The 27,347-nt window shown below is 45.0% G+C and overlaps 1 protein-coding gene across 13 annotated transcripts in view; it reads right to left on the minus strand.

The window, feature by feature from the left end:
• Bptf (bromodomain PHD finger transcription factor) overlaps positions 1-26,826 on the minus strand; it is a 113,596-nt gene extending 86,770 nt beyond the window's left edge. For all 13 annotated transcript variants that reach the window (XM_057776737.1, XM_057776734.1, XM_057776729.1 and 10 more), the window contains exons 1-2: positions 25,977-26,826; positions 4,214-5,036 (exon numbers count right to left, since the gene is read on the minus strand). In XM_057776737.1, coding sequence (XP_057632720.1) covers positions 4,214-5,036; positions 25,977-26,631 — 1,478 coding nt within the window. In that variant the 5' untranslated portion in view covers positions 26,632-26,826. The remainder of the gene's footprint in view (positions 1-4,213; positions 5,037-25,976) is intronic.
• Between the last annotated feature and the right edge of the window lie 521 nt (positions 26,827-27,347).

Consider the following 27,347-nt stretch of genomic DNA (forward strand, 5'->3'; position numbering starts at 1 on the left):
GACCACCTCTCCTCTTCAAGCCACCAAAGGTTTGGTCACTGGAGAATACAATAGAGCTGAAGTTCTCTGGATCCAAGCCTCCAGGCGTGGCGTGAACAAATTCAGAGAGCTGAGACGTTCAGTGACACAAGAAATACTGTAGGTGCGGTGCATGTAGCCTGCTTCAAAATGCAGGACAACAGAAAAAGGCCCCTTCAGGCCCAATAACCAGCTGCAGCAGACTGGGCTAAGGAGGGATACAGGTAGCAGGGACTACCTAACACACTGTGACTCTCACCCCCGGTCGAGCTTGAAATCGATGTCCACCCACCAGAGTTCCCAATCAACTGGTAGTTCTACAGTATTAGCCACTTAAAACTAAGACATCAGGCCAGGCCGTGGTGGCGCACGCCTTTAATCCCAGCACTCGGAAGGTCGAGGTAGGCAAATCTCTGTGAGTTCGAGGCCAGCCTGGTCTACAAGACAAACAAAAAACCCTAAGACATAGAGGAAAAAGACCAAAACAAACAAGGGCAGACACATTTTAGAAAAAGTTAAATCATGTTACAATGGGGGAAGGAAACCATTATAAACATCATACTCAGCACCGGGCCTGGCAGCACACACCTGTAATCCCAGCATGCTGGAGGCTGAGCCAGTCTAGACTTTACTAAACCAGTTCAAAAACCAAACAACTGCTAGGTATGGTGACTCATCTTATAATCCCAGCATTTGAGAGGTTAAATTTGAGAATTTAAGGACAACCTGTGCCACAAAGACCCTATCTCAAGAAGACATAACAAAATATTAAAAACCTATAATCATAAAATGGAATCAGGATTTTGTCATTATTTTTTAAAAGATTCAAGGTTGTTATTTTAGTAATAGAACAAGCAAACTCTTAAAAATAAAAAATAGGGGGCTGGGGAGATGGCTTAGAGGTTAAGAGCACTGTCTGCTCGTCCAGAGGATCTGGGTTCAATTCCCAGCACCTACATGGCAGCTCACAACTGTCTGTTCCTCCATTCTAGGGATCTGGCTCACTCGAATGAACATTCCTGCAGGCAAAACAACAATGCATGTGAAATAATGATAAATAAATTATAAAAAAATGAAAATAAAAACAAGAGGCTAGAGAAGAGAGACGGCCTAACACTGTTTTTAGAAGATTTGGGGGGCTTTTGTTTTGTTTTGTTTTCTACACAGGGTTTCTCTTTCTATCCTGTAACTCGCTCTGTAGACCAGGCTGGTCTCAAACTCATAGAGACCTGATTCTACCAAGTGCTGGGATTAAAAGCACATGACACCACTGCCTGGCTTAATTTTTATTGTTTTTTAAAGACAGAAACTCTATGTAGTCCAGGCTGACCTTTAACCTCACTTGGCCTTTATTTCTTGGGGCGGTGGTGATATACTCTCCTTGCAGAGGTCCTGGGTTCAATTCCCAGCACCATACAACAGCTCACAACTATCTGTGAAGTTCAGTTTGAGGGAAATCCAGTGCCCTCTTCTGGCTTCTGTGGGCACCAGGCACACATATAATGCAGACAAACACTTTAAAAACATAGAGGGAGGGAGGGAGGGAGGGAGGGAGGGAGGGAGGGAGGGAGGGAGGGAGGGAGGGAGGGAGGGAGGGAAGAAAGGATAGATAACGAAAAGTCAAAGTATGGAGACTGTTCTCTTTTTCCCTTTAATATTTTTTTTTTTTTTTTTTTTTTTTTTTTTTGGTTATTAAGAGACAGGGTTTCTCTGTGTAGCTCTGGTTGTCCTGGAAGTCTATGTAAAACAGGTTGGCCTTGAACTCAGAGATCCGCCTGCCCCTGCCTCCTGCGTGCTGGCATTAAAGGCCTGTGCCACCAACGTCTGGCTGTTTTTGAAGAGGACCCAGGACTGGTTCCTAACAACCACAAGGAGACTCACACCTTCTGTAACTCCAGTTACAGAAATCCCCTCTTCTGGCCTCTGTAGGCACTGCAAGTTGGTGCAGACAAGAATGCAGGCACAACATTCATACACATTAAGTTCTTTAAAAAGTAAATACATGGGGCTGGAGTAAGTTCTTTAAAAAGTAAATACATGGGGCTCAGTGGTTAAGAGCATTGCCTGCTCTTCCAAAGGTCCTGAGTTCAATTCCCGGCAACCACATGGTGGCTCACAACCATCTGTAATGAGGTCTGGTGCCCTCTTCTGGCTTGCAGAATATTGTATACATAACAAATAAATAAATATTTAAAAAAAAAAAGTAAATACATGGTAGCAGCTAAGAAAAAGTAAATCAGGCAGGGCGGTGGTGGCGCACGCCTTTAATCCCAGCACTTGGGAGGCAGAGGCAGGTAGATCTCTGTGAGTTCGAGGCCAGCCTGGTCTACAAGAGCTAATTCCAGGACAGGCTCCAAAGCTACAGAAAAACTCTGTCTTGAAAAACCAAAAAAAAAAGGCCGGGCGGTGGTGGTGCACGCCTTTAATCCCAGCACTTGGGAGGCAGAGGCAGGCGGATCTCTGTGAGTTCGAGACCAGCCTGGTCTACAAGAGCTAGTTCCAGGACAGGCTCCAAAACCACAGAGAAACCCTGTCTCGAAAAACCAAAAAAAAAAAAAAAAAAAAAAAAAAAAGAAAGAAAGAAAGAAAGAAAAAGAAAATCAGGGGCTGGAGAGATGGCTCAGTGGTTAAGAGCTTTGCCTGCTCTTCCAAAGGTCCTGAGTTCAAATCCCAACAACCACATATGCTCACAACCATCTGTGATGAAATCTGGTCCCCTCTTCTGTCCTGCAGAGATACATTAACACTGAATACATAATAAATAAATCTTAGAAAAAAATAAAAAGTAAATCATAGGATTTAGAGATCAATAGTTAAAAAAAAAAATCTAACGGAGGCACTGGCTTTTGGATCTCTGTGAATCTGAAGCCACCCTTTTCTACACAGTAAATTCCAGGCCAGCCAGGACTAACTAAATAAGAGTGTCCAAATAAAACTCTCTCTCTCCCCCTCTCTCTTTCCCTCCCTCTCTCTCTCTCTCTCCCTCTCTCTCTCTCTCTTACACACACACACACACCTCAAAGGGGAAAAGTGGAGAGGAAAGACAAGAAAAATCAAAGACAAAATGGCCCACTGTTCAATCAAGCGCTGGCGCAGGACAAGTACAGCAGGTCTCTGGAGAGGAGGTCGTCACTGTCAGGACCTCAGGACCCACCCCCATGATGAATGCCAACCAACCAAATACTCAACAGTAACAACAGAGCCACACAAGTGCCTATCACTGTACACCCACACAAACTAGAGACTGACAATTCCACAGGCTTTCAGCAAAGTCAATCAATCAATCCCACAATAAATCAAGTGTCAGGTCTCAGAGAACACCACTCTCCCTTTACACAACACCCTCATCTCACCAGTTTCCTTTTGACCCAATTCTCAGAACTTAAGAAAGCCTCAAAACTATAAAAGCTCAAAATGCCAAGTGGTCCATGCCCTCTACCAGGTTTCTAAGGATACTCAATATGCAGGCCAGAATTTAACACTGCCTGGCATGCAGCCAGGCTCACAAAGCACAGTGCTCCATGACCCGACCTGCCCCCAGATGCCAGAAGCTTCTTTGGCACTGTTCACCTCTGTGGTCCTGGGACTAAACACAGGGCCTCACAAATGCTGGGCACACACGCTCCACTGAGCTACATCCTCAGCCTCTTCTTACTTTTATTTTGAGACAGGGTCTTGTTAAATTGCTCAGGCTAGCCCTGAATGGATTCTGGAGAGCAAAGCAAGCCTTGAATTTTTGATTCTCCTGCCCCACAGGCCTAACTCCAAATTGTTTCTTGAAACCACATGACTCAGACTGTGACCACCACGCTCCATGTTTTAGGATCTCCTGGGGGACTGCAACCAATAATGAATGAATGAACACCAAAGAGGAAGTTGCAGTCCTAACTCCAAGTAAAGGGTGAAACTTTCAGAGGGCTGCAGGAAGGTTCACAGAGTTACTCCCGGGAAGCTGTCTCCTTCTGTGCAAGCCGAAATGAATGGTGTGCAGTCTGCAGCTCTCACGAACGCATCTCGATGCCCAAATTTTAAGATACTATGTTAATGCCTATAACTCATTCCACCTCTAAAAGTCTTTAACTACAATTCATTATTAAATTACAAGTTTTGCACACCAACAACTCTATCATATCAATCATGAAGGAAAACGTGTTCCCTCTAAATAGGTACAAAAATTGTGGCCAGGTTTACTCACATTATGAGTCTTCGGTTTAAGAACCAGTATTTCCTCCGGCTTCTGTCATATCCAATAGGTTCATGTCGAACATATGGTTTATTCTTTTGGACTTCAGCAACACAGTCAGTCACTCCAGGCACCTTGTGTGCTACACAGACTTCACACTGCCACTCATCCTCTGGCACTTCTTCAAGAGGTGGCTTCACACATTCTAAATGATACACAGCTGAGCACGTCTCACAGCACAGTAAGTCTCCCAGTTTGTGACAGACCCTACAGTGGTCATCGTACTGGATCACCCCTTCAGACATCAGCTCCTCACGAGCAATATTGGTCGTAAGGAACTGATCGACTAGAAACTGCAGAACTTTGATTTTGTTCTCCACTGGTCCGTAGGGATAGTCCTCTGCCTCCTGGTAAGGAAGAACATGGTGGTATTCCTTATCGCTCTCACAATACACCCGCAGGACCTCCGGCCACGTCATGCCGTCGATGAAATACAGTGTGGAATTCACACTGTCCTTCAGGTCTGCAGGGCCAAAGGTGGTGTTAGATGTGTCCTCTTCGCGCAGAACTGCTTTCAGAAGTGCCACATGCATCTCTGCCATGAGTGTGCACTGCTCTTGGCTCACCAGAGCTGCACAGAAGTCCTCAAAGCAAAAAGGGGACAACCTTAAAACATTGCCAAAGTTCCGCACGACCTCATAAATGGCAATGACATTCATTATATGCTCATTAGGCACCATTAAATCCTCAGAGGACTTCGGAAATTCAAGGGGTGGGATGTCCTTTTCTTCTAATATTGGAGAGCGAGGCCGATGTACTCTTGGTTTTCGCCTACCTGTAAATAAAGACATGATATCATTACAGGTTAATATGGCAGCTTGTCCCTACAAACATACCATATGCCAGATTTCTACAACACTCAAGTTAAACTAATCCCAAAATCAGAGGTTAAAGGGTATAGCTCAGTGGGAGGGAATTTGCCATGCATAGACTTTGGGCTCATCCCCAGAATTTCTCTTTGGTTTGTTTTTATTTTGTTTTGTTTTTTGAAACAGGGTTTCTTTGTGTAACTGCCCTGGCTGTTCTAGAACTCACAGAGATTCACCTTCCTCTGCCTCCTAAGTGCTGGGATTAAAGGAGTGTGCCATCACCAGCCAGCTCATCCCTAGTAAAAACAACATTATCCTAGTACAAGGGCACATGCTGCCTTTAACCCCAGTACTCAGGAGGCAGAGGAAGGTGAATCTCTGTGAGTTCCAGGACAACCTTGTCTAAATAGTGAGAAACAGTTTCAACTGTAACAACAACAACAATAAATAAAGCTCAATGACTTAGTTGCTTAATTTTTATGGCAAACCTACTCTGTAGTTAGGCTGGAGCTACAGTCCATTCATAGCTGGAATTACAAGTGTAAGCCATCATACCTAACACAATGATTTAGTTCTGATTGTTAAATTAAAAAAAAAATCTAAATCCAAAGTTTCCCATTTGATTCTATTATCTACTTTTTTTTATTTTATCCTCCCCCTCCCCCCCCCAAGACAAACCAGGTTTCTCAGTGTAGCTCTGGCTGTCCTGGAACTGGGATAAAGGTGTGTGTCACCACTCCTGACTTCCTATTCAATTCTAAACCAGAAGTAAAAAATTTTTAAAGTATACTCAATTACCTCAGAAGTAACAATAAGTAACTGGTCTTATTTAATGTGTTGGTAAGAATTTGACAAAATATAAATGAAAGAAATAGCTACCTTCATATAAAGTGACCAACACGGGGTGGGGGGGAGTAAGGTGTAGCAGATCTCATATTGAATCAGTCAGACACCTTACAACCAACAAAAAATTCCTAGTCCCCCCCCCTCCGTGACAGAGTACTGCCTGCAGGGAGCTAGTGAAGTACAGGCTCAGCTCAGGGCAAGAGGAGGGAAAACCACAGAAAAGTCCCAGCACCAAAGAGGAGAAAGGTTTCTTGGCTGGGAAAACAACAAAGGCCTGGAATTTTTAACCAACCAATTAAGTGCACACAGGTCACAAATCCATCCATCCATGTATCTACACACATGCACAGACCATGCACTAATCTGTCTGCCTGTCTATCTATATACACACACAAATTCTGTGTGCACATACACACTGGGTATATACATACACACACATTCTGTGTACTTAGCACACATACACACAAATACACCAAGAACTTAGTCTGTAATGTTTACATATAGCATTTAACCTTTTAAATAAATCTGAGGTATGACGGTCAGTCCTACTTTGTAAATAAACAGTACAAGCGATAGAGGGTTCAGACACATGCCAAACAGAGTCTGAAGAAAATTCCAAAGTAATCCTACGACCTCAAAGTGTACACTGTGGCATGCCCTGCCCCCAATTATACACAAATACATATAATAATTTGTCTCGAAAAACCAAAAAAAAAAAAAAAAAAAAAAGAAAGAAATACCTGCTAAACCAGGCAGTGGTCTAGTTAATCCTAGCAGAGGCAAGTGGCTCTCTGTGAGTTTAAGGCCAGCCTGGTCTACAAGAGTGAGTTCCAGGATAGCCAAGGCTACAAAGAAAAACCTTGTCTCAAAAAAGCAAAAAAAAAAAAAAAAAATCAAAACAAAAAAGGGAACAAGTTCTAGACTGTTTCTATTACTCTAATTACACTTAATTTCTAATTACACTGGTATCTGTGGAATGGTTAATAATGTTTCTAATTTTCAAAAGTAACGTTAATGGGATCAATTAAATTCATTTTTGTATGACTAAGTTTTATCAACATGAAAGTGAGTTGCTTGTAACTGCTCCCCAGCAGCTTCCCTGGGTTTCTTCCTGCAAATGTAACTGGTACAAGGTACTAGAGGAAAGGAAGCACCAAAGAATACAAGCAGAAAAGACTCTTAATGTATACAATGTAACACCCCAACCTTCAAGAGTCTGGAGAACAGATTTTTTAGATAAGAACAGAGCCAATTATTTTCTGTGAAAGAAAATCTGGTCATTGTTGGCCAGACAAGGTTGCAGGACATAAAGGCAGTTCCCCTACTCCAACACACCTAGTGAGGATGACGACTAGGAGGACAGAAACCCAAGTGTCACTAAAGCTGCAATTCAGACAAGCATCAGGATGGGTTATTCTGTCACCTCTTCAGCACGTGACTTAGGACTCAACTGCTTCCATGTAAGTTAGCAAATCAAAAGAATGGCTTCTGGAGTGCCTTTCTATGTTCCTCAGCCTCTTACTGAACTGTTAGAAAGTCCCTCAAGGGGCTGGAGAGATGGCTCAGCAGTTAAGAACAATGACTGCTCTTCCAGAGGACCTGAGTTCAATTCCTACATGGTAGCTCACAACCATCTGTACCTCCAGTTCCAAAAGATCTGACACTCTCCTGGACTCTGTGGGCACCAGGCATGGTGCAATACATACATGCAAACATTCATATGCATAAAATGATAAATAAATAAATATCAATAATAATAATAAAATCAGAAAGAAGATATAAAGTGCTGAGGCACTTAAGTCTGATAACCCGAGTTCAATTCCCAGGACTCACGTGGAGGGACTTTCCCAAGTTTTCCTCTGCTCTTCATATGGTGTACACAACAGGTAGATATCTAGACAGGAAATTAAAAATGTTTTCTTCAAGTCCCCAAAGCTAAAGTCTAGTCTAGAGCAGTGATCAATCAGCGGAGCAGGGAAAGGGTAGGACAGGAGAAAAGATATTCCAGAAAGAATGACTCTTGACAATTAACTTTTTTCACTTGCAAAATTCTTGGGAAGGCAGGAATCTGCTTCTTAAAGTGCAATTCCAATTCCAAAGACAAGACAGCAAAAGCAACTCTACCCCTATTAAAGGAGTGGACCCAGGGACAAAGAACTCTGCCAGCAAGGGTATGGGGGTGGGGTCTTCCTTCTCACACTCCCTTCTTTTCTCTTTCAAAATGAAGAGCCTATTTTACTCAGAAGAGATTTAAATAAACCTTTTAGGAGATGGTGTGGAACCCAGTTCCCTCCCCCACCCAGGAAAAAACAATCACCCCAACCCGCAGGTACATTTACATCCTGCCCTGCCTTTGTCTCCTGGCTTTCTCTACAGATTCTGAATGGGCTACTAGTACTGCACATTTCTTCCCCTCCTCCATTTGGCTAAAACTGTAAAAACACTTCCTTAGGTTTTGTCCCTCGGCTTCTTTAGAATATAGGGTAACCGAGACGGTAGATTTATACTTTAATCGCCCAAATAAAAATACTCCGTTGGTTTTAGAAGTAAAGCAAGAGGGCCTCAATACTCCCCATGGTCTAGTTGGAAGCACAAACTCTGTACACACATTAGAGCACATATGGTTGGAGACAGGGTCTCTCTTGAGGTAGACCAGGCTGGCCTGGAACTCAGAGATCCACCTGCCTCTGCTGGGATTAAAGGCGTGCACCACCACACCAGACTGGGTTCAGTTTTCTTCAAAGAAGAAGATCAAGAATTCTCTTTGCCTCCTGAATCTATTGTACAGATGGATGGATATACTCACACACAATGGAGGGCAAAACACTTCTTTCAACAGAGTTTGTGATTTGTACTTTTTTTTTAAACTTCAATATCTATCAATAGTTCAGTCAAATATCAACTAGCTGGAAATGTTGCTCGGTAATGGAGCGTGTGCCTGGCAAAAGGCACCAGGTGCAAACGGCAGCACTAGAAGAAAAAAAAAGGATCAAAAATAACATCTTTCCCTTTGTTAGTACTGGGGATGGAACTCAGGGCCTCACGCTGCTTCCTTCACTTTAGACTGTTGATGGGAGGAAATAGCCTTTGCTACAGAACAATGAGCAGAACTGGAATAAACAAGAGGGATCGAGCCGTGCCCTGAAGGTCAGGGGCATCTTTTAAAAGGAGTCACTTCTGGGGAGAGTGGGGGGGGGGGGGGGGATTGGAAAATGATGACAGGTTTTTTTTTAACACTTTTATACTTTGAGAGAGACCTCATACACTTTTGTTTTGTTTTTCAAAGAAAGAAATGCTGAGTGTGTCAGCTCACAGGGAACCCAAGCACTTGGAAGGGTGGGTTGGAAGATTGCTGAAGCCCTTTTGAGTCCTGCCTTTTCTCAAAAAAAGAAGGGGTAGGAAGCAGCAAGGGAAATGAGTCAGGTAAAGTTGCTGCTAATGACTAAGGGTGAGCTTATGTAAATGCAAATAAAAGTTTATGCCAAATTCAAAGATTCAAATGCAGTGGTGGTACACACCTATAATCTCAGAACTAGGAAGACTTGAAGCCGGCTGGAAAAACAGAGTACCCAGCGTGGGAGCACACACCTTTAATCCCAGCATTTATTTGGGAAGCAGAGGCAGATCTCTGTGAGTTTGAGGCCAGCCTAGCCTACACAGAGTTCCAGGACAGCCTAGGCTACAGACAGAGACCCTGCCTCAAAACGAAACAAAATAAATGTAGCTGGCATCTGTGGTGTGTCAGGCTCACAATGTCACCTCCACCTAGGAAGCTAGGGTTCCACCCTTGCCATTCGAAAAGCTGCCTTCAAACATTCCTTCCTAAAACTGTGGGAGATACAACAAAATCACCCAGACAGCCTGGGTTAAAGTGCAGGACCCTGTCTCAAAAAAGAAAAAAAAGTTGCCAAATGCAGTCCAGGTGCCTGGAATCCCAGAGGTATCTGTATTTTACCCTTCTGCTCAATTCATTCTGAGGTGCAGCTAAAGTCTGAGAAATAAGCAGAACGGAGGGCAGGAAACTAAGGAAGAAAAGTAAAAGGCAGCATCGCTGGAGCAGAGCGTGTGTAGGAAGCTGAAGCTTGGACAAAGCCCACAGAAGGAAAAGTGTGCAGACGGATGACACTCCGGGTCCCTGCCCTAAGGAAGAAACTGCACCGAGAGAGGCGCTGATCACTCCAGCAGGTGTCCTGCCAGGAGGCTCTGCTGCAGTCTTCCACATGCCTGAGTTTTAGAAATTTGCAACACGGTCACAATCTTAATTCTCATTTTTAATAATAAAAAAAGTCACCCTACACTTTAAATTACTGCTGCTTACTTTGCTGACAAGTTTGAGAAATCAGAAACATTTTCCAGGATGGCACTCAAATGTTATGTTGCAACTTCTGAGCAGTGCCTGACGCTGCCCACCCTCGTTATGGCGTGCTCACCTTTACTGTATGTATACTGAATGTATAGTCCTGTCTCATTTGTAAGTTCCCATAGTGAGGAGATCTTTGTGAGTTCTAGGCCATCCTGGTCTACAAAGCAAGTTCCTGGACAATCAGAGCTACACAATGAAACCCTGTCTCAAAAAATAAATAAATAAATAAATAGGATAAAAACCAAAACAAAAATTATGAAACAAACTCAAGTATTTACAAGGCCTCACCACCAGATCTGGAACAGCGTCTCAATCCAATATGGGGCTAGTACTCGTAGGCTATGTGCAAGTACATTCCACTTGCCCCATTCACTGGCTCTCCCTGCCAGGAGTAATATAAAAGCGGCAGTTAACTTTCAGAGTACTTTCAGGGCACTTTTTAACCCATTATTCACACTCAATGAGGAGTTACTGTTATTACTGCCTTTTAAAGATGCTCACGGGGGTGAGATGCTTTATCCAAGGGACCAGTCAGCACCAGAGCTATGCTGACACCCAACCGCTGCACCTTCTGAATTTTAGCTCTTTGCTACACAGAAGTTCCTCCTCTACTGTCAAACCTACCACCTGAGTTCATCTGAAAATGAACTTGCCTTTGAGACATAGCACAGAGGATTAAGAAACCGTGCAGTGGTTACGGCACGCCTTTAGTCCCAGCACTAGGTAGGTAGGGGCAAGTCAATCTCTGTGAGTTCAAGGTCAGCCTGGCCTCCTGAATGAGTTCTAGGACAGCAACGACAAAATGTCAAGAGCTATCATTTCAAGTTTGTAAGAGCTGCATTTGGGTAATGGCTACCATTTTAGACAATACATACAGAACATTCCCTACCATCACCACAACTGTCAATTGGAAAGTTCTGATCTAGAAATACATCTGAATCACTGTACAGTAACTGAAGTTCAACTACAACCCCTCTATGTTCTCAAAACAAGGCTAAAATTTATTCTGTGCACCTTAAAAACAACAACAAAAACCAGAACCTACACTACATAACTACCACAGCCAGCCCTAACTCAGTACACCTCTTTGAAATAGTTGTGAAACACAGATATATACCGAATGGATTTCCAGTAATAATTAAAACATCTGTTAAAACTGACATGAAGACTATAATCATCAGACCTTAACAACACATACACACACTGAGAGAATGTGTTATGTGCATTAAGAAAAAACTGGAACTCCCCTACTGAGGTTCACTGAAGTGAATGAAGGAACATGAAATATCAACACAGATTCCAAACACTAAATGAAGGCTAGGTATGCTGATGCATCCTTTCATCTCATCCCAGTGCTTGGGAGGCTGAGGTAGGTGATTTCTGAGTCCCAGGCCAATCAGAGTTACACAGTGAGACCCTTTCTCAAATAAATATGCTGCTTGGGGGAGGGGTCCAAGCATGTGCGTAGTATGTAAAAGAGGTCGTGTGTTCCAATCCCCAGCATGCAGGGCAAGGAACTAAATAAATCAGGTCGGGTCTATTAACATGATAATTAACAATTTTTTTCTTCTTTTAACTTTATTTTTTAAATGTATACGGTGTTCTGCCTGCATGTATGCCTGCACACCAGAAGAGGGCACCAGATCTCATTATAGATGGTTGTGATGTGGTTGCTGGGAATTAAACTCAGTATCTCTGGAAGAGCAGCCAGTGCTCTTAATCTCTTGACCCATCTCTCCAGCCTCTATTTTTCTAAAAGCTGAAAAAAGTTAAATATCAATACAATAGACCATCGGTGCTAATAGAAAAGCATAAAACCCTCATATACAAACATACATTAGCACAAGTCTAAAAATAAGGATGGGAATAATACATGGAAACCTCACAGGACTTTTTTACCTCAAGAGAAGGAGAGATCAACAATCTGTAACTTTCAGCCGGGTGATGGTGGCACACGCCTTTAATCCCAGCACTCGGGAGGCAGAGGCAGGCGGATCTCTGGGAGTTCGAGACCAGCCTGGTCTACAGAGCTAGTTCCAGGACAGGCTCCAAAGCCACAGAGAAACCCTGTCTCGAAAAACCAAAAAAAAAAAAAAAACAAAAACAAAAAAAAACAAAACAACAACAAAAAAAAACTGTAACTTTCATCATCTTTAAAGGTAAACAGAGATCTGAAGCAAATACCCTGAAATGTCAGTATTTACTAGATTTAGGTGCTGAAGCCAGGTGTGTGGGCACAAGCTTGTAGTACCAGAGGCAGAGACAGAAAGACCCTGAGTTTAAAGTCAGCCTGAGCTGTAAGATGACAAGACCTAAGAAACTAAACCCAGCAGGAGAGTGCCAGCACAGCAAACACAGGCCCCTGCTCTATCCCCAGCACCAGGAAAATGAGTGCGAGTGTGTGGGGTGGGGGGCAAGAATTTAACTCAGATGATCAGGCTTTTATGTAGTGAACCATCTCTTGGACTCCCTCAGAATCGCTTTTGAAAAAGACAACTAAATAGCAATAGCAAATACAATCATGATTAATAAAGATAAAAAGTGCTTCCTGTCTTCATATACATTCAAGGACCACATGCAGTTTATGATCCTGACTCCTGGCTCCACTGTTAGGATGCCCAAGACAGGGCAGAATCACAACTCAAGCTATTCCTGCCATAATGGACAAGATGCCAAAAAGGAAAAAAGACAAACTCCTAAGGTTACCAAGGGTCACCTGGAAATGCTGAATCAACATCCTAATGCATATCTGAAATTACAGCAAATATACTTTTGAAATGTGTTATTTTGGGCTGGCCAGACAGCTCAGTGGGTGAAGGTACTTGCCACCAAGTCTGACGAGCTCAGGCAGAGGCCTAGCTAGAACACAGAGGGTAGGAGAGGGCCGAGGTTGACATGCCGGCATGTGTGCGACTTCCAGCTTTATTTTATCGGGACTTGATAAATTTGTGTCAGGTTTTCTAACATTGTTAACTGGTTCCCTCTTTTCTAACCAAGAACCATTAATATTTTGTAAGTATCCTAAAAATGACCCCAAAATCTTACTGTAAGAGATACAACACCAAGTTAGAGAGATGGCTCCGAGGTTAAGAGCACTGGTTGCTCTCCCAGAGGATCCAGGTTCAATTCCCAGCACCCACATGACAACTCACAAATGTCTGTAACTCCAGTTCCAGGGGATCTGACACCCTCACACAAATATATGTGCAGACATACAAGCAGGCAAAACACTAATATATATGAAATAAAAATAAATAGATTAAAAAAGATACAACACCATCATCTCATATAAACAATGCTTAGCCAACAGCCTCTGTTCATAGCCAGACTACTAAAGCTACTCAGGCAGCATAGGATTAGGGCAAACAAAAGGCCAAAGAAAGAGGTGTGAGGTAAACCGTCACTGACCCAACAGAGGCAGGGAGCCCAAGAAAACTTCTTGCAATGAGTGACTGCAAATCACCCAAACGGCTGCTCATCACCTGCAATGTACCTATGGCCTCTGAGGACCTGGGGGTCCAATTTTAGGTCATTTTAATGAATTTCCATTTACACAACTATCACACTGCCATAGAGCTAAAGAAAGAAATGAACCCCTTGCATGCTAGAGGATTGAGTCAGGTACTGAAGAGATGGAGGGAACTCCTCCCAAGCCTATAGGTGGGAAAAACTGCTGGGAATTGAACTCAGGGCTTTGTAAATGTAGGATGAAGTTCAGTTCTACCAACTAAACATCATCTTGGCTCCACTAAGCTTATTTAAAAGGAAAAAAATAACCACTACTGAGGGTAGATGAAGATATGGTTCACTGGTTAAGAGTGCTTTCTGCTCTTGCAGAAGACCCAGGTTCAGTTCCCCGCATCTAATGGCAGCTCACATTCACCTCTTAACTCCAGTTCCAGGGAACCTGACATTCTCCCCTGCCTTCCACAAGCACCAGGCTACATGTACATGTAGGCAAAATATGCATACACATGTTAAAACATAAAACAAACTATTGTGCTAACTGCAGGGGACTAAGGCGTGGGCAGGTGAATAAAAGTGCTTTGCCAAGCAAGCCTGACCACCTGAGTTCAACCCCCAGGACCCTTATCGTGAGAACCAACTCCTAAGATTGTACTGTGATCTCCACACACACAATAAATAAATAACTAGCAAGAAATATTATATAAACAAATGTGATTTTTAAAAAATTTAAACTGGCCATGTGGTGGTATCACATGCCTTTAATTTCAGCACTTGGGAGGCAGAAGCAGGCAGATCTCTGAGTTTGAGGACAGATCTACAGAGTGAGTTCCAGGACAGCTGGGGGCACACAAAGAAACTATGTCTTGAAAAGAAAAAAGTAAGCTGAATTTCCAAAGGGCTAAGGATGTATCTCAGTAATAGAATGGTTGCCTAGCTACCAGACACAGAGACCTAGAGCCACTCCCACAGTGCCAGGAAAAAGCACTGACTGCCAAGGGGGTGGCTGGTACCTGCACTCTCAACACTCCACACGCTAAGACAGAGAACAGGAGTTGAAGACTATCTTGGGCTAAATGAGAGAGACCCTGTCAAAAAACAAAACAAAGACACTACAACTTAATCTGCAGGGGGACAAGAAACATTACAACATCGGGAAAAAATCATAATGACACAAGATTATGAATTCCATAATGAAGCTCTGCTTTGTATGCTGACTTAAAAAAGTAGTGACAACTTTTTGTTGTTGTTTTGTTTTGTTGAAACAGGATCTCACTATGTAGCTCTGTCTGGCTGTTCTGGAACTCACAATACAGGCAAGACTGGACTAGAGCTCACAGAGATCCACCCCTAGCTATATATACCCAAAAGAAATATGTCAGACAAACATGCATCATATAAATCCCACAGAGAATTATTTATGGAAATAATTCGAATGTCTATAGACTCATTAAATGGACAAAAGCTTGAAATACTCAGACAGAACATGCACGTGCTATAAAGCATGAGTTTTTAAAATATTATGCAAGCTAGGAGGTGGTGTCGCACGCCTTTAATCCCAGCACTCGGGAGGCAAAGGCAGGAGGATCTTTGTGAGTTCGAGGCCAGCCTGGTCTACAAGAGTTAGGTCCAGGATAGGTTTCAAAGCTACAGAGAAGAGGCTGAAGAGATGGCTCAGCGGTTAAGAGCAGTGCCTATTCTTCTAGAGGTCCTGAGTTCAATTCCTAGCAACCATCTGTAGTAAGATCTGGCACTCTCTTCTGGCCTGAAGGCGAACATGCAGACAGAATACTGTATACATAATAAATATCTTTTTTTAAAAAAAGCTACGGAGAAACCCTGTCTTGAAAAACCTAATTAAATAAATAAACATTATGTTAAACTGGTCAGTGGTGGCCTTTAATCCCGGCATTTGGGAGGCAGAGGCAAGCAGATCTTTGAGTTCGAGGTCAGTCTGGTCTACAGAATGAGTTCCAGGACAGCCAAGGCTACACAAAGAAACCCTGTCTTAAAAAAACATAATACAGGATTCCATCTTTTTGTTTTAAGATTTAAGACACTGGTTTCATTAGACAGTCCACTCTGGCCTTCAACTCACAACCCTCCTGCCTTGGTCTCCCATCCCAAACCATGCCTGGCATATGCCTCCCTTCCTTCTCTATGAAATGTTCAAAGGCAGCCTGGGCTACATCCTGAATGAAATCTTACCGGGGGAGTGGGGGAGCTGAGAGAAAACACTTACCCAGCATGCATAAAAAAGAAAACCCAAAACATTTCATCAATATTGCTTAAAATCATTCATCAAACTAGTCAAGGTTCATTAAATGTTAGCTATTATTACTATTTTGAGTATCATTAGGCAATCAAAAATATTTAAATGCTATGCAGCAAAACAACAACAAATTACATATAGACTAGCAAAGAAATCAATTAAAACATAGCTAGGGTCAGCCAGATAGCTCAGTAGATAAAGATGCTTGTTCAGTTCTCAATTTACATGGTGGATGGACAGACAGATGCCTGCAAACCGTCCTCTAACCCTAATATAAACCTGTGGCACATCTGCACCCCCCTCTATCCTATGCAAAATAAATAAATGTAAACACAATTAATCTAATAATGTATTTTCTTTCCTTCCTTTTGATATTCCTGCTTCTACCTCCCAAGTACTAGGATTAAAGGCCATCACTCCTAACTTCCTTTTATTCTTTCTTTTTAAAGAATTTCACTATGTACCCAGGCTAGCCTTCAACTCTTGATCCTCCTGCCTCAGCCTTCAAGTGCTGGGCAGGGAGTAAAGGAAACCCTAAGGAATATGTATTTTATTATGAATTCAGCCTGTAAAGGACTCCAAGGCCAACAGACCCCGGGAAACTGGCAAAGCCATCACCCATATGAACCAGGCTCAAGAGTGTTCATGAAGACTGAGCAGTGTGTATAAAGAACATGTTTACAGCCTGAGAATGCTGGCCTACAGACGCCTCCTAATGGAGACTAGTAACCCCTCTCCCCATGCTGTTCCTAATGAGCATGCTGAGGGGCCTTCCAGGTTTCAGCACTTAGAAAAACCCACCCAACCCCAGCTTCATTGTACCTGTGACTTTTCTTCATTCCCTTGTGGTCCCTGGCCAGAGAATTCTTCCTGTATGATTTCATTTCCACACTGGGTGTGGTAGCTCACACTTAGAATTCTAGCAGTAGGGAGGCTGAGATGGGCAAATTGCTGTGAGTTCCAGGTCAGAACTGGGCTACAAAATCAGACTGTCCCAAATTAATAATGGGGACCGGAGGGGTGACTCAGGAGTTACGAGTGGCTGCTCTTACAGAGGATCCAGGCTCAGTTCCCAGTATCCACATGGAGACTCATAATCATCCATTATGCCAGTTCCAGTGGATCTAATGCCTTCTTCTGACCTATTTAGGCCAAAAGCATGTACTGGGAACACACGGGGGGGGGGGGAGGAGTAAAAAACGGAAATACCTCAAATATATCTTTAAAAAAATTATAAATACCAAAGAGCAAACCAAAAACTGCCAAATAGCTGGGTGTGGTGACACACATAGCCTTTAATCCCAGCACTGGGGAGGAAGAGGCAGAGGCAGGTCCATCTCTGTACATTCAAGGCCAGCCTGGTCCACAAAGTTCCAGGATAGCCAGAGAGCTACATAGAGCTACATAGCTGAGACCTGGTCTGGGGTGGGGATGGAGGACTTAAATAACAGAATCTGCCTCCTGAGGCATCTCTTCAAAAGCATTAAAAAAACAAAACAACAACAACAATAAAACTAGAATGGGGATCAGGGCTAAACTATGAAGCTGACAGAGCTGGAGAGGTCTTGATATTTAAGAGGACCCAGGTCTCAGCACCCACATGGTGTCTCACATCTGTCTTACCAGTCTTATGGAACCTGACACCCTCTTCCAGCTTCTGAGGGCACCCAGCACTCATGTGATGAACAGACAAACATGTGGACAAAACACCCGCATAACACAACTAGTTGATCTGTTTTACTACGAAACTGCAATTTTAACTACTCTAAGCAGGTGAAGAAAATGGACCAAGACGAGCAAGAGGAATATAAACAATAAATCACAGCAAGGGGATTATGAGTTAAGTAGAGTGGACCAAGTTGTTCCCAGTCTGTCTGTCGCTGGATTACTGCTACCCTGTCAAGCTGTAATGTCCCCTAAAAGTCATAGTCACCGGGAGAACAGGATCTCAAGGGTGAGAAAAGGAGGCTCTAACAAAAGGAACCAGAGTTCCTGACTTCATCCTCCCAGATCCTACTGCACATGTTTACATGCACAGCCCCATTTCCAATGTGCCTGTGAGCCGGGCGGTGGTGGTGGCGCATGCCTTTAACTGCAGCTCTCGTGAGGCAGAGGCAGGCGGATCTCTGTGAGTTTGAGGCCAGCCTGGTCTACAGAGCAAGGTTCAGGACAGTCAGGGCTACACAGGGAAACTCTGTCTTAGAAAGAGAAAGAGAGAGAGGAAGAGAGAGGAAGGGAGGGAGGGAGGGAGGGAGGGAGGGAGGGAGGGAGGGAGGGAGGGAGGGAGGGAGGGAGGGAGGGAGGGAGGGAAAGGAAGGAAGGAAGGAAGGAAGGAAGGAAGGAAGGAAGGAAGGAAGGAAGGAAGGAAGGAAGGAAGGAAGGAAGGAAGGAAGGAAGGAAGGCAGGCCAGGGACCAGAGGAGCAGGCAAGTGTAAACCACATGTAAGCCTACTTATGACCAAGACATAGGCCATGCCTCACGCCACCCACAGAGCATGCTGCCTAACTGTACTAACTCTCCTGGTCCTCCCTTTCTTTAATTCTCAAGATGAATCTCCACAGGCACAAGACAGCTCTCAATTCATCCCTAATCATACTGCTTTCTTCCAAGGGCATATCTAGTGCTTTAATTCTCTGCACTTACAGGTCAAGGCCAGAAAACTCCTGGATTGAGCTGCTATTCAGGGCTACAAAACTCCTCCAGATCCTACCAGCTAGCTCACTCTCCTCCTAAGGATCCTGCTGAATCTTGCAGACCAGAAGTCTAGCATATTACTGAGGCCATACACTATCCCCAGATCTTCTGACTGACCCCAGGAACCAGAATGTAACAAGTAACACAGATCTGTGAGACAGAGGCTGCTTCAGGCCATCTTTCAGGCACACCTCTCAGTGCGGGGAAGAGGGCTCCTCGCCACAGGCCAGTTCAGGTGTGAACACTGGGGATGTGCTGCTGATAAGAATAGGGCACACCTGCACAGCCACTGCTATTCCAGAGGGGATCCCCAACTGCCCAATTCAACAGGCATGGGAAGCAAGAACATGGGCACAGCCTGCTTCTCTGAGGAACTGCCCAGCACAGGGTATCAAATACAGCCGCACAGCTGACTTCCTATTCGACTCCAGCTCTTGCTACACAGCTCTTGCCACAGCCCACACTTTACTATCAGTGCTGAGATCACACTGCTCCCTCCTCTGCTTCACTTCTTACAATCGACAAGCCCATCCAGGAAGCTTCTGCCCACGCCAGCCAACCACCCCTCAAACCAGGGTACTGATTCCCTCTTCCCTAAGTCTCCACTTTGTACCTCCCCTGAAGCAATCAGGAATTCTGCAGTGACACTGACGGAATAAATGCAGCCAGTGGAGGACTACACTCGCCTCTGGGGAATCTGCAGCTCACTCAGCACCTCCGCCACCCATCTCTACTGTCACAATCCTCAGAGGACATCAATCATTAAGGCTCCCAGTATACCAGGATTTTGTTTTGTAGTAAAAAAAAAAATGCTAAATTTTAAAAACATAGCTAAGTAGTCCCAAAAGTCTCACACAAGGGGCATTCTGTCTCAAGCATGAAATCAAACTCTATCAAATGTCTATTGAAAATGCACTTTCTGAGCAGGATATGATGATACACGTTTGTAATCCCAATACAGGAGGGACTGAGACAGGAGGATCACTGCAAGTTCAAGGCCAGTCTGGTCATGCAGTGAATTAGTTCTACTTTTACGCCAGTCAGGGGATACATAGTGTGATCATGTTTGAACAGGAAGAGGGAAAAATCTGGTTTGCAGTTTGGCTTGTTAATACAGAGCTACTACTTGGTAAGCTAAGGCAGGAAGATTGCCAAATTCAAGGCAACTTAACAAAGATAAAAAAGGTGCTTGGCAGTGGTGGAGCACACCCCTAAACCTGAGAGGCAGAGGCAGGTGGATCTCCGAATTCAAGGCCAGCCTGGTCTGCCTACAGATCAAGTTCTAGGACAACCAGGCCTATTCAGAGAAACCCTGTCTTGAAGAATAAACAACAAAAAAAAGATAAAAAGGCTGGGTATGTAAAACACTTGCCTACCTGGGTTCAAACCCCAGTACCACAAATCAGGTCCTCAAGGGGGTCGAGAAGTAGAACAACACAGATTTTTCTATGCGGTCTTTTTCAACGCACCAGGGAATTATGCCAACCAGATACTAATTCTATGTAGGTTGTGTGTGTATGTGTGTGTACTTAAGGTTTTTCTTTTCTATGTATGAGTGTTTCTGTCTGTATGCATGTAATGTATACCACGTGGCGCCAGATGCCCTGGGAGGTCAGAAGAGGACACTAGATTCCCTGGAACTAGAGTTGTAGGCCACCATGTTGATGCTGGGAATGGAACCTAGGACCTGGTCAAGAGCAACAAATGTTCTAAAGCACTGGGCCATATCTCCAGGCCCCTAACTCAAACTTCTACCAATAAAATTTTTTTTTTTTTTTTTTTTGGTTTTTCGAGACAGGGTTTCTCTGTGGTTTTGGAGCCTATCCTGGAACTAGCTCTTGTAGACCAGGCTGGTCTCGAACTCACAGAGATCCGCCTGCCTCTGCCTCCCGAGTGCTGGGATTAAAGGCGTGCGCCACCACCGCCCGGTCCAATAAAAAATTTTTGTTTCAGGGCTGGAGAGATGACTCAGTGGTTAAGAGCATTGCCTGCTCTTCCAAAGGTCCTGAGTTCAATTCCCAGCAACCACATGGTGGCTCACAACCATCTGTAATTATGTCTGGCGCCCTCTTCTGGCCTGCAGACATACACACAGACAGAATATTGTATACGTAATAAATAAATAAATAAATAAAATTTTTGTTTCATAAATGCTTTAGTCAAACAAATGCTTCTAACTCAAGCAAAATGAGAATATTTCAAGTTTGCATTACTAACCAAGATCTCTACAGCAATATTTGCCCTGTGAAGAAAATTTGATTTGCCCAATGAAAAGAAAGCAAACAACAGAGTGTGATGGCTCATACCTTAATCCCAGTACTTGAGAGGCTGAGGCAGGAGGATGACTATGAGTTCCAGGCTAGCCTTGAATAAGCTGTTGTCACAAAAGGAAAATTACTCCAATAAAACAAACTTTTGTTTTGTTTTGAAGACAGGGTCTCTCTGTGTACCCCTGGATGTCCTGGAACTTGCTCTATAGACCATGCTAGTCTCCAGCTTAGAGATCTGCCTGCCTCTGCCTCCTGAGTGCTGGAACCGAAGGAGTGCATTACCACTGCCCAGCTAAATAAAATAAAATTCTAAAGTCAGGCAGGCATGGTAGGGCACGCCTTTTAATTCCAGCACTCATGAGGCGGCGGGAGGCAGGTATCTCTGAGTCTGAGACCAGTCTGGTCTACAGAGCAAGTTCCAGGCGAGCCAGGGCTACAGAGAGAAACCCTCCTGTGAAATAAATAAATAATAAACTTTTAAAGTCTGTGACTTTTACTAGTATCGTGTACAGGTTAGTTTTATGTCCACCTGACACAAGCTGGAATCGTGTAAGAGGAGGGGATCTCAATTGAGAAAATGCCTCCTTAGGATCAAGCTCTGAGTCATCAAGTATGTAGGACAGTTTCTTAATCAGTGATCTACTGGGGGAGTGCGCAGCCCATTGTGGGTGGTGCCACCCCTGGCCTGGTGGTCCTGAGGTCTATAAGAAAGCAGGCTGAGCAAGTCATGGGAGAGCAAGCCAGGAAGCTGTACTCCTCCATGGCCTCTGCATCAGCTTTTGCCTCCATGTCCCTACCAGGTTTGTGTTCCTGCCTTGGCTTCCCTCAATGGACTGTGGCAAACCCTCTCTTCCCCAAGTTGCTTTTGGTTAGGGTGTTTCATCACAGCAATAGTAACCCTAATAAGACAATCATGTGCATCAACAGTTATATTACTTACACAGTACTCAATAAATAGGTCAATGAATTACTTGTTATACTAGTTACTCATTTCTTTTTATTTATTATTTTTTTTATTTATTTTTTTCGAGACAGGGTTTCTCTGTGTAACAGTTCTAGCTGTCCTGGAACTAGCTCTTGTAGACCAAGCTGGCCTTGAACTCAAAGAAATCCGCCTGCCTCTGCCTCCCAAGTGCCCAAGTGCTGGGATTAAAGGCGTGCGCCACCACCACCCGGCTCTAGGAACTCATTTCTTAAGTAATTTATTTAGTAGTATCTACCTGTATACTAGTTAGTAAGTTATGGTACTCGGTCTGATGTCAGTCAGATGTGTATGTCACTATATAGCTAAAGATGACTGTGAACTTTTGTTCCTCCTGTCTCCACCTCCAGAGAGCTGGGATACAGGCATGCACTACCAAACCCGGTACAGGTGCTGGAAACTGAAGCATGCTAAGCAAGCACTGTACCAGCGGAACCACATCCATAGCTCTTTTTACCAGGTATTTAATACTCAAGCCAGTGTTCTAACTACAAAAACTAACCAAACTAAGGCTGGGGAAATGCTAAGTGGTTAAGGGCACACTAGCTGCTGTTCCAGAGGACCTGGGTTCAATTCCTGGCACACACAAGGCAACTCACTACTATCTATAACTCGCTCCAGGAGACTAGACACCCTCACTCAGACATGCATACAGGCAAAACACCAATGTACATTAAATACAAATTATTAAAAAAAAAAAACTAAACTATTCTACATTACCTAAAGCCTCAACTACACAATATGTGTAGACTTGACAGGGTCTCTCTATGTAGTCCTGGCTGGGCTTGAGCTTGTTATGTAAATCAGACTGGACTCAAACTCATAGAGATCCTCCTGCCTCTGTCTCCAGAGTCCTAGAACTAAAGGTGTGCACTACCACACCCTTCTGGTGTATCTTATTGTTTTGTGTTTTTTGAAACAGGATTTCTCTGTGTAGCCCTGGCTGTCCCAGAGTGGCTTAAGTATACCTTAACCCAGACATACACATACACACTGAACTGAAGTCTCCTCCCAGGTGTACCAAGAATAAAACTAATGGCACAATAATGCTGCCATGGATACTCAATGCAAACAATGGACATGCTAGGAAAGTCAAAAACACAGAATGTAGCATTCTTTTATAGTCATCTGAAGAAGTAATTTTTTCAAAAGACCAAACACTCAAGTTGACTCCACAGCCAAGAGAAAAAAGGAAAAGAGCAGTTTAAAACAGTATACTCTGGCTGCAGAGATGGCTGAACCTCAGGAACACTTACTGTTCTTCCAGAACACCTGAGTTCAATTCCTCACACCCATGGCAGATGACTTGTGAACCTGAAACTCCAGCTCCAAGGGATCTGACTTGCACATACCCTCATATAGACAAACACATACACATAATTTTAAAAATAACAGGGATGGAGAGATGGCTCAGCGGTTAAGTACACTGGCTGCTCTTCCTCAGGACCTGAAAACGATTCCCAGCAACCATATGGTGGCTCACAACCATCTATAGATCTGAGGCCCTCTTCCATAATAAAGATGAGCATACATATAGAACACTCATATACATAAATAAACAAAATACTTAAAAATAAATAATAGAAACACATCTTAAACTGGGCGCTGGTGGCGCTTGCCTTTAATTCTAGCACTCGGGAGGCAGTTCGAGGCCAGCCTGGTCTACAGAGCTAGTTAGAGGGAAATCCTGTCTCAGAAAACAAACAAAACAAACAAAAAACCCCACATCTTTTTGAAAGTTTTTTGCTTTTTGTTTTTAAGTATACTCTGCTAATAAAAAGTTACTGGCTGAAGTGTTTATCAAAATCTAATTATACCAACTTTAGTTTCTTAAAACCTATTCATTTCAGTTATGGAACCTACTACAGAATTATCAAAATTCTCACCTACTAACAATAACTTATCCAATCAGTCTTTCATGCGTATCTGCCATGTGCATGTCTATTAGGAGTTGCAGAATGTTTAAGATCAAAACTGACTTCTATGAGTTATTAATTCACATAAATACAGGACAAGTATACACCAAGGAAGGCCACAAGTATCACTGGAAGAGAAATGTCTTTGAAGTTTAAGTACACAAGTTTGCCAGGCTCTTGAGAGGCAGAGTCAGGTGGATGTCTGTGACTTCGAGGCCAGCCTAGTCTATATAGCGAGTACTAAAACAGCTAGGACTATGTAGAGAGTTCCTGTAAATAAATAAATAAATAAGTCTTGAAAAGCAAACAAGTTTTACATGATTGTTTAAAAAGGACCCATAACTCCACCCTGCAATTTAATTCAGCATATGCCCAGCCATCAATTCATCAGTACTGTCTGTCAGGGCTTCAAGGAGTTCAAAGTTAGCTACAGTGCCCTGCCAAAACGCCTCAGTTCTAACTCAAAAACTAACTTCCTCCACTACTGTTATGTCAGTCTTCAGCTCAACTCTGGGGCTCTTGGTACAAAGACGCCCAACTGTTAATTTCTTAAAGTAACACCTATTACTCTAAAAGATGCACTGGACTACGTTGGCAAGAAATGAAACTTGCTAAAAGACAGTCTCGCTCCTCCAAGCCCCCTAAGCTAAGCAACTTGTTCTTAGAGTCAGGCAAATAAAACTAGCTTTTTTATTAATTTGATGCTAACACAATCTAATTTGGTTTAATTCTCATACTTGTAGCAGTTAAGAATTTAAGCAATTGTTTTTAAAAAAAAATAGAAACATTTAAATTTAATCAAGTCTACTACCCTAGTGTTCTCTGAAAGTGGTATGGCAAGCTCTCATAAGAAAGACCATCCATCATATGTCCTCATTAAATGTCCTTAAAATTATATTTTAATTTCGTTAATCCAGGTTAATAGAAATATAAAGGAATCAATCACCTGACAGTCTGGTGCTGTAGTTAAGATGCCCCCCATAACTATTAATAAATACAAATGAGCAATTGTATGTGTGCGTTTTATTTAAACAAGACACAGCCCGGGGCCAAACTCAAGAAACTATGAGAAGAAAACATGTGAGAAGTCACCATGGAGAAACCCACTACAGGTCCAGGAAGAGCTTCTTCCTCAGAAATAAAATAACAAGAAAAGGTCCTGTCGGATGCAAGCTGACATTTCTACACCGTGTGCCTTCAAAAAGTTCATCTTCGGCAATTCCGCCTGGATGATCAACTAACTACACAACTTCTGCAACAGGTGCCGCGAAACTGCATCTCCCACGCAAAGCCAAGATCAAACTGGTTAGGACACACGGCCCTTTGGTGTTATACTTTTATCTGGAACTTAACCAAAGCGATTCCGAATCGGAAGGCTTGCCAAATTTGGTTTTCTGGTTCGCTCTTTAATCAGCCATTTACCAGCAACTGTTGCACGCACCCATGAGCACTCGAAGAACACAAACAAACGCACAGGACCAGAAGAAGCTCCCTGCTCACCGCACAACAGCCCTTCCTCCACAACAGTTTTCAAACTCTATGACTCGGGGCAGGAAACGAAGCACGTCTATGTGCGTTACCACGGTATCTAAATTCTCCCTTTTAAGGAACAGGTAATTTTTCCCAGACTACAAGAAAAGGTATATAGGCACGCAACGGTTTGCAAAGCAGAAGGCTTCTTTCATCGCAAAATAAACAAACAAAATACTCATACCAAAACAAGGGGAGAAAAACGAACTCAATGGATACGTGTGTGCCAAAGTTTCAATCCTGCCTGGTGGAGACACCGCACTTGGCAGAAATTTTGAAGAGGAAAAAGAGGGGGGGGGGGAGAAGGAGAGAGAACGAGTGTGTGGCCTGCAAACTGCAACAATGCAATCTCCATTTTGAACAATGCGCCTCTTTCCTCTTGCAAATCTAGTTTTGTTTTGTCTTTTTTTTTTCTGTCACTAGACGCGCCGTGGCCTCCGCGTGGGGGGCAGGCCGGAGTGTGTGTGGGGGGAGCTGGAAAGCAGGATGCACTGCACTCGAGAGGGAGCAAGCCAAGGGGGAGGGGAGGAGGTGGGGAAGGAGTCTCCAGGCGGCCTGGGTGGGTACCTGGAGTGCTGCTGTATGTGCTATGGCTCCTGAAGCTGCTTTCCGTGCAGTAACTGGCGTCGTCGTCGTCGTCTTCCATCTCCTCCGGATAATCGGAGTCATCGTCGTCCTCCTCCATGTCATCTTCCTCGTCGTCCTCAGAATCCTGGGTCTCCTCGGCGTCGCCGTCCTCTTCCTCCTCCTCGTCCTCCTCCGAGACCATGTCCTCCTCCTCCTCGTCGTCGTCGCTCTCGTGGTCATCGTACACCACTTTGTTGACGGCGCGGCGGGCCGGGGTGGTCCGGGCCAGGTGGCCGCCCCCGCCCCCCGTCCTGCCGCCCCCGCCTCCTCGGCCCCCCCGGCCCGGGCCGCTGGCGCTGCTGCCGGAGGCCGGCGACGGTGGCGGCGGCGGCTTCCTGCGGCCGCCCCCCCTGGGCGAGCTCAGCCGCGTCTTGGGCGCCACCTCAGCCTGGGCGGCGGCCCACCTGCCCCGACTGCTGCCGCGGTGCCGCGAGCGCAGCCCCCCGATGGGTCCGGACGCGGGCGGCGGCGGCGGTGGCGGAGGCGGCGGTGGCGGCGGCGGAGGCGGCGGAGGCGGCGGCGGCGGGGCCGGGGCGCAGCGCTCCGCAGCGGGAGCCGCGGGCTGCTTGGGCGGCCTGCCCCGCCGGCCCCTCATGTCGGAGCCGCGGCTGGGGGGGGGAGCGGAAGGAGTGGGGGGGAGGGGCGCCGGGGGGCGTCGGGGCCGAGGGGGAGGGGAGGCCGCCGGGGCCCGGGCGGGAGGGGCGCGGCCCGGCAGCGGCGGGGTGGAGAGAGAAGGCTTAGTCCGAATTGCCGGGGCCCCGCTCCGGATCGCCTGCAGCCGCCATCTTGTTTCTTCCCTCTCGCTCGGTGACTGGGGGAACCGACAGCGGCCGCAGGCCCGGAGCGCGGTCACGTGAGCTGCGCCGCCCGACGAGCCTGGGACTGAGCGAGGCGGCGCGGCGGCCGCTAGGGGGAGCGCGGGAGCGGCGCGGCGGGGGCGGGGAGGCCCCGGGGCGCCCCAGCGCGGCAGGTCGGCGGCGGCGCAGGGGCGAACGGTGGCGTGGGGTGTCCCCTAGCCTGGGGTCTTCTCCTGGGATGCCCCCCGCGGCTGGAGCTGAGGGTTACCTCTACGAGCGTCTCTCCAAGCCGGGTTGCAAAACAGGGAGTTACCGTCCGAGTCACTGGTCCTTTTGGGGAAATTGATGCAGAAAGAGCGGAGAGGAGGTGTCGCGGAAGGGCGCGACCTAGAGTCGGAGGGCAGACGCCGCGCGAAGCCAGCCACGCAGGGACAGGAGCTGGAGCTAAGCCAGTCCAAACAGAAAGCTCCCAAAGGCTTGGTGCTTGAGGGTCCCTGAAGTTGTTCCAGGATTG

This window comes from Chionomys nivalis, chromosome 7, assembly GCF_950005125.1.
Source record: "Chionomys nivalis chromosome 7, mChiNiv1.1, whole genome shotgun sequence".
Classification (NCBI taxonomy): domain Eukaryota; kingdom Metazoa; phylum Chordata; class Mammalia; order Rodentia; family Cricetidae; genus Chionomys; species Chionomys nivalis.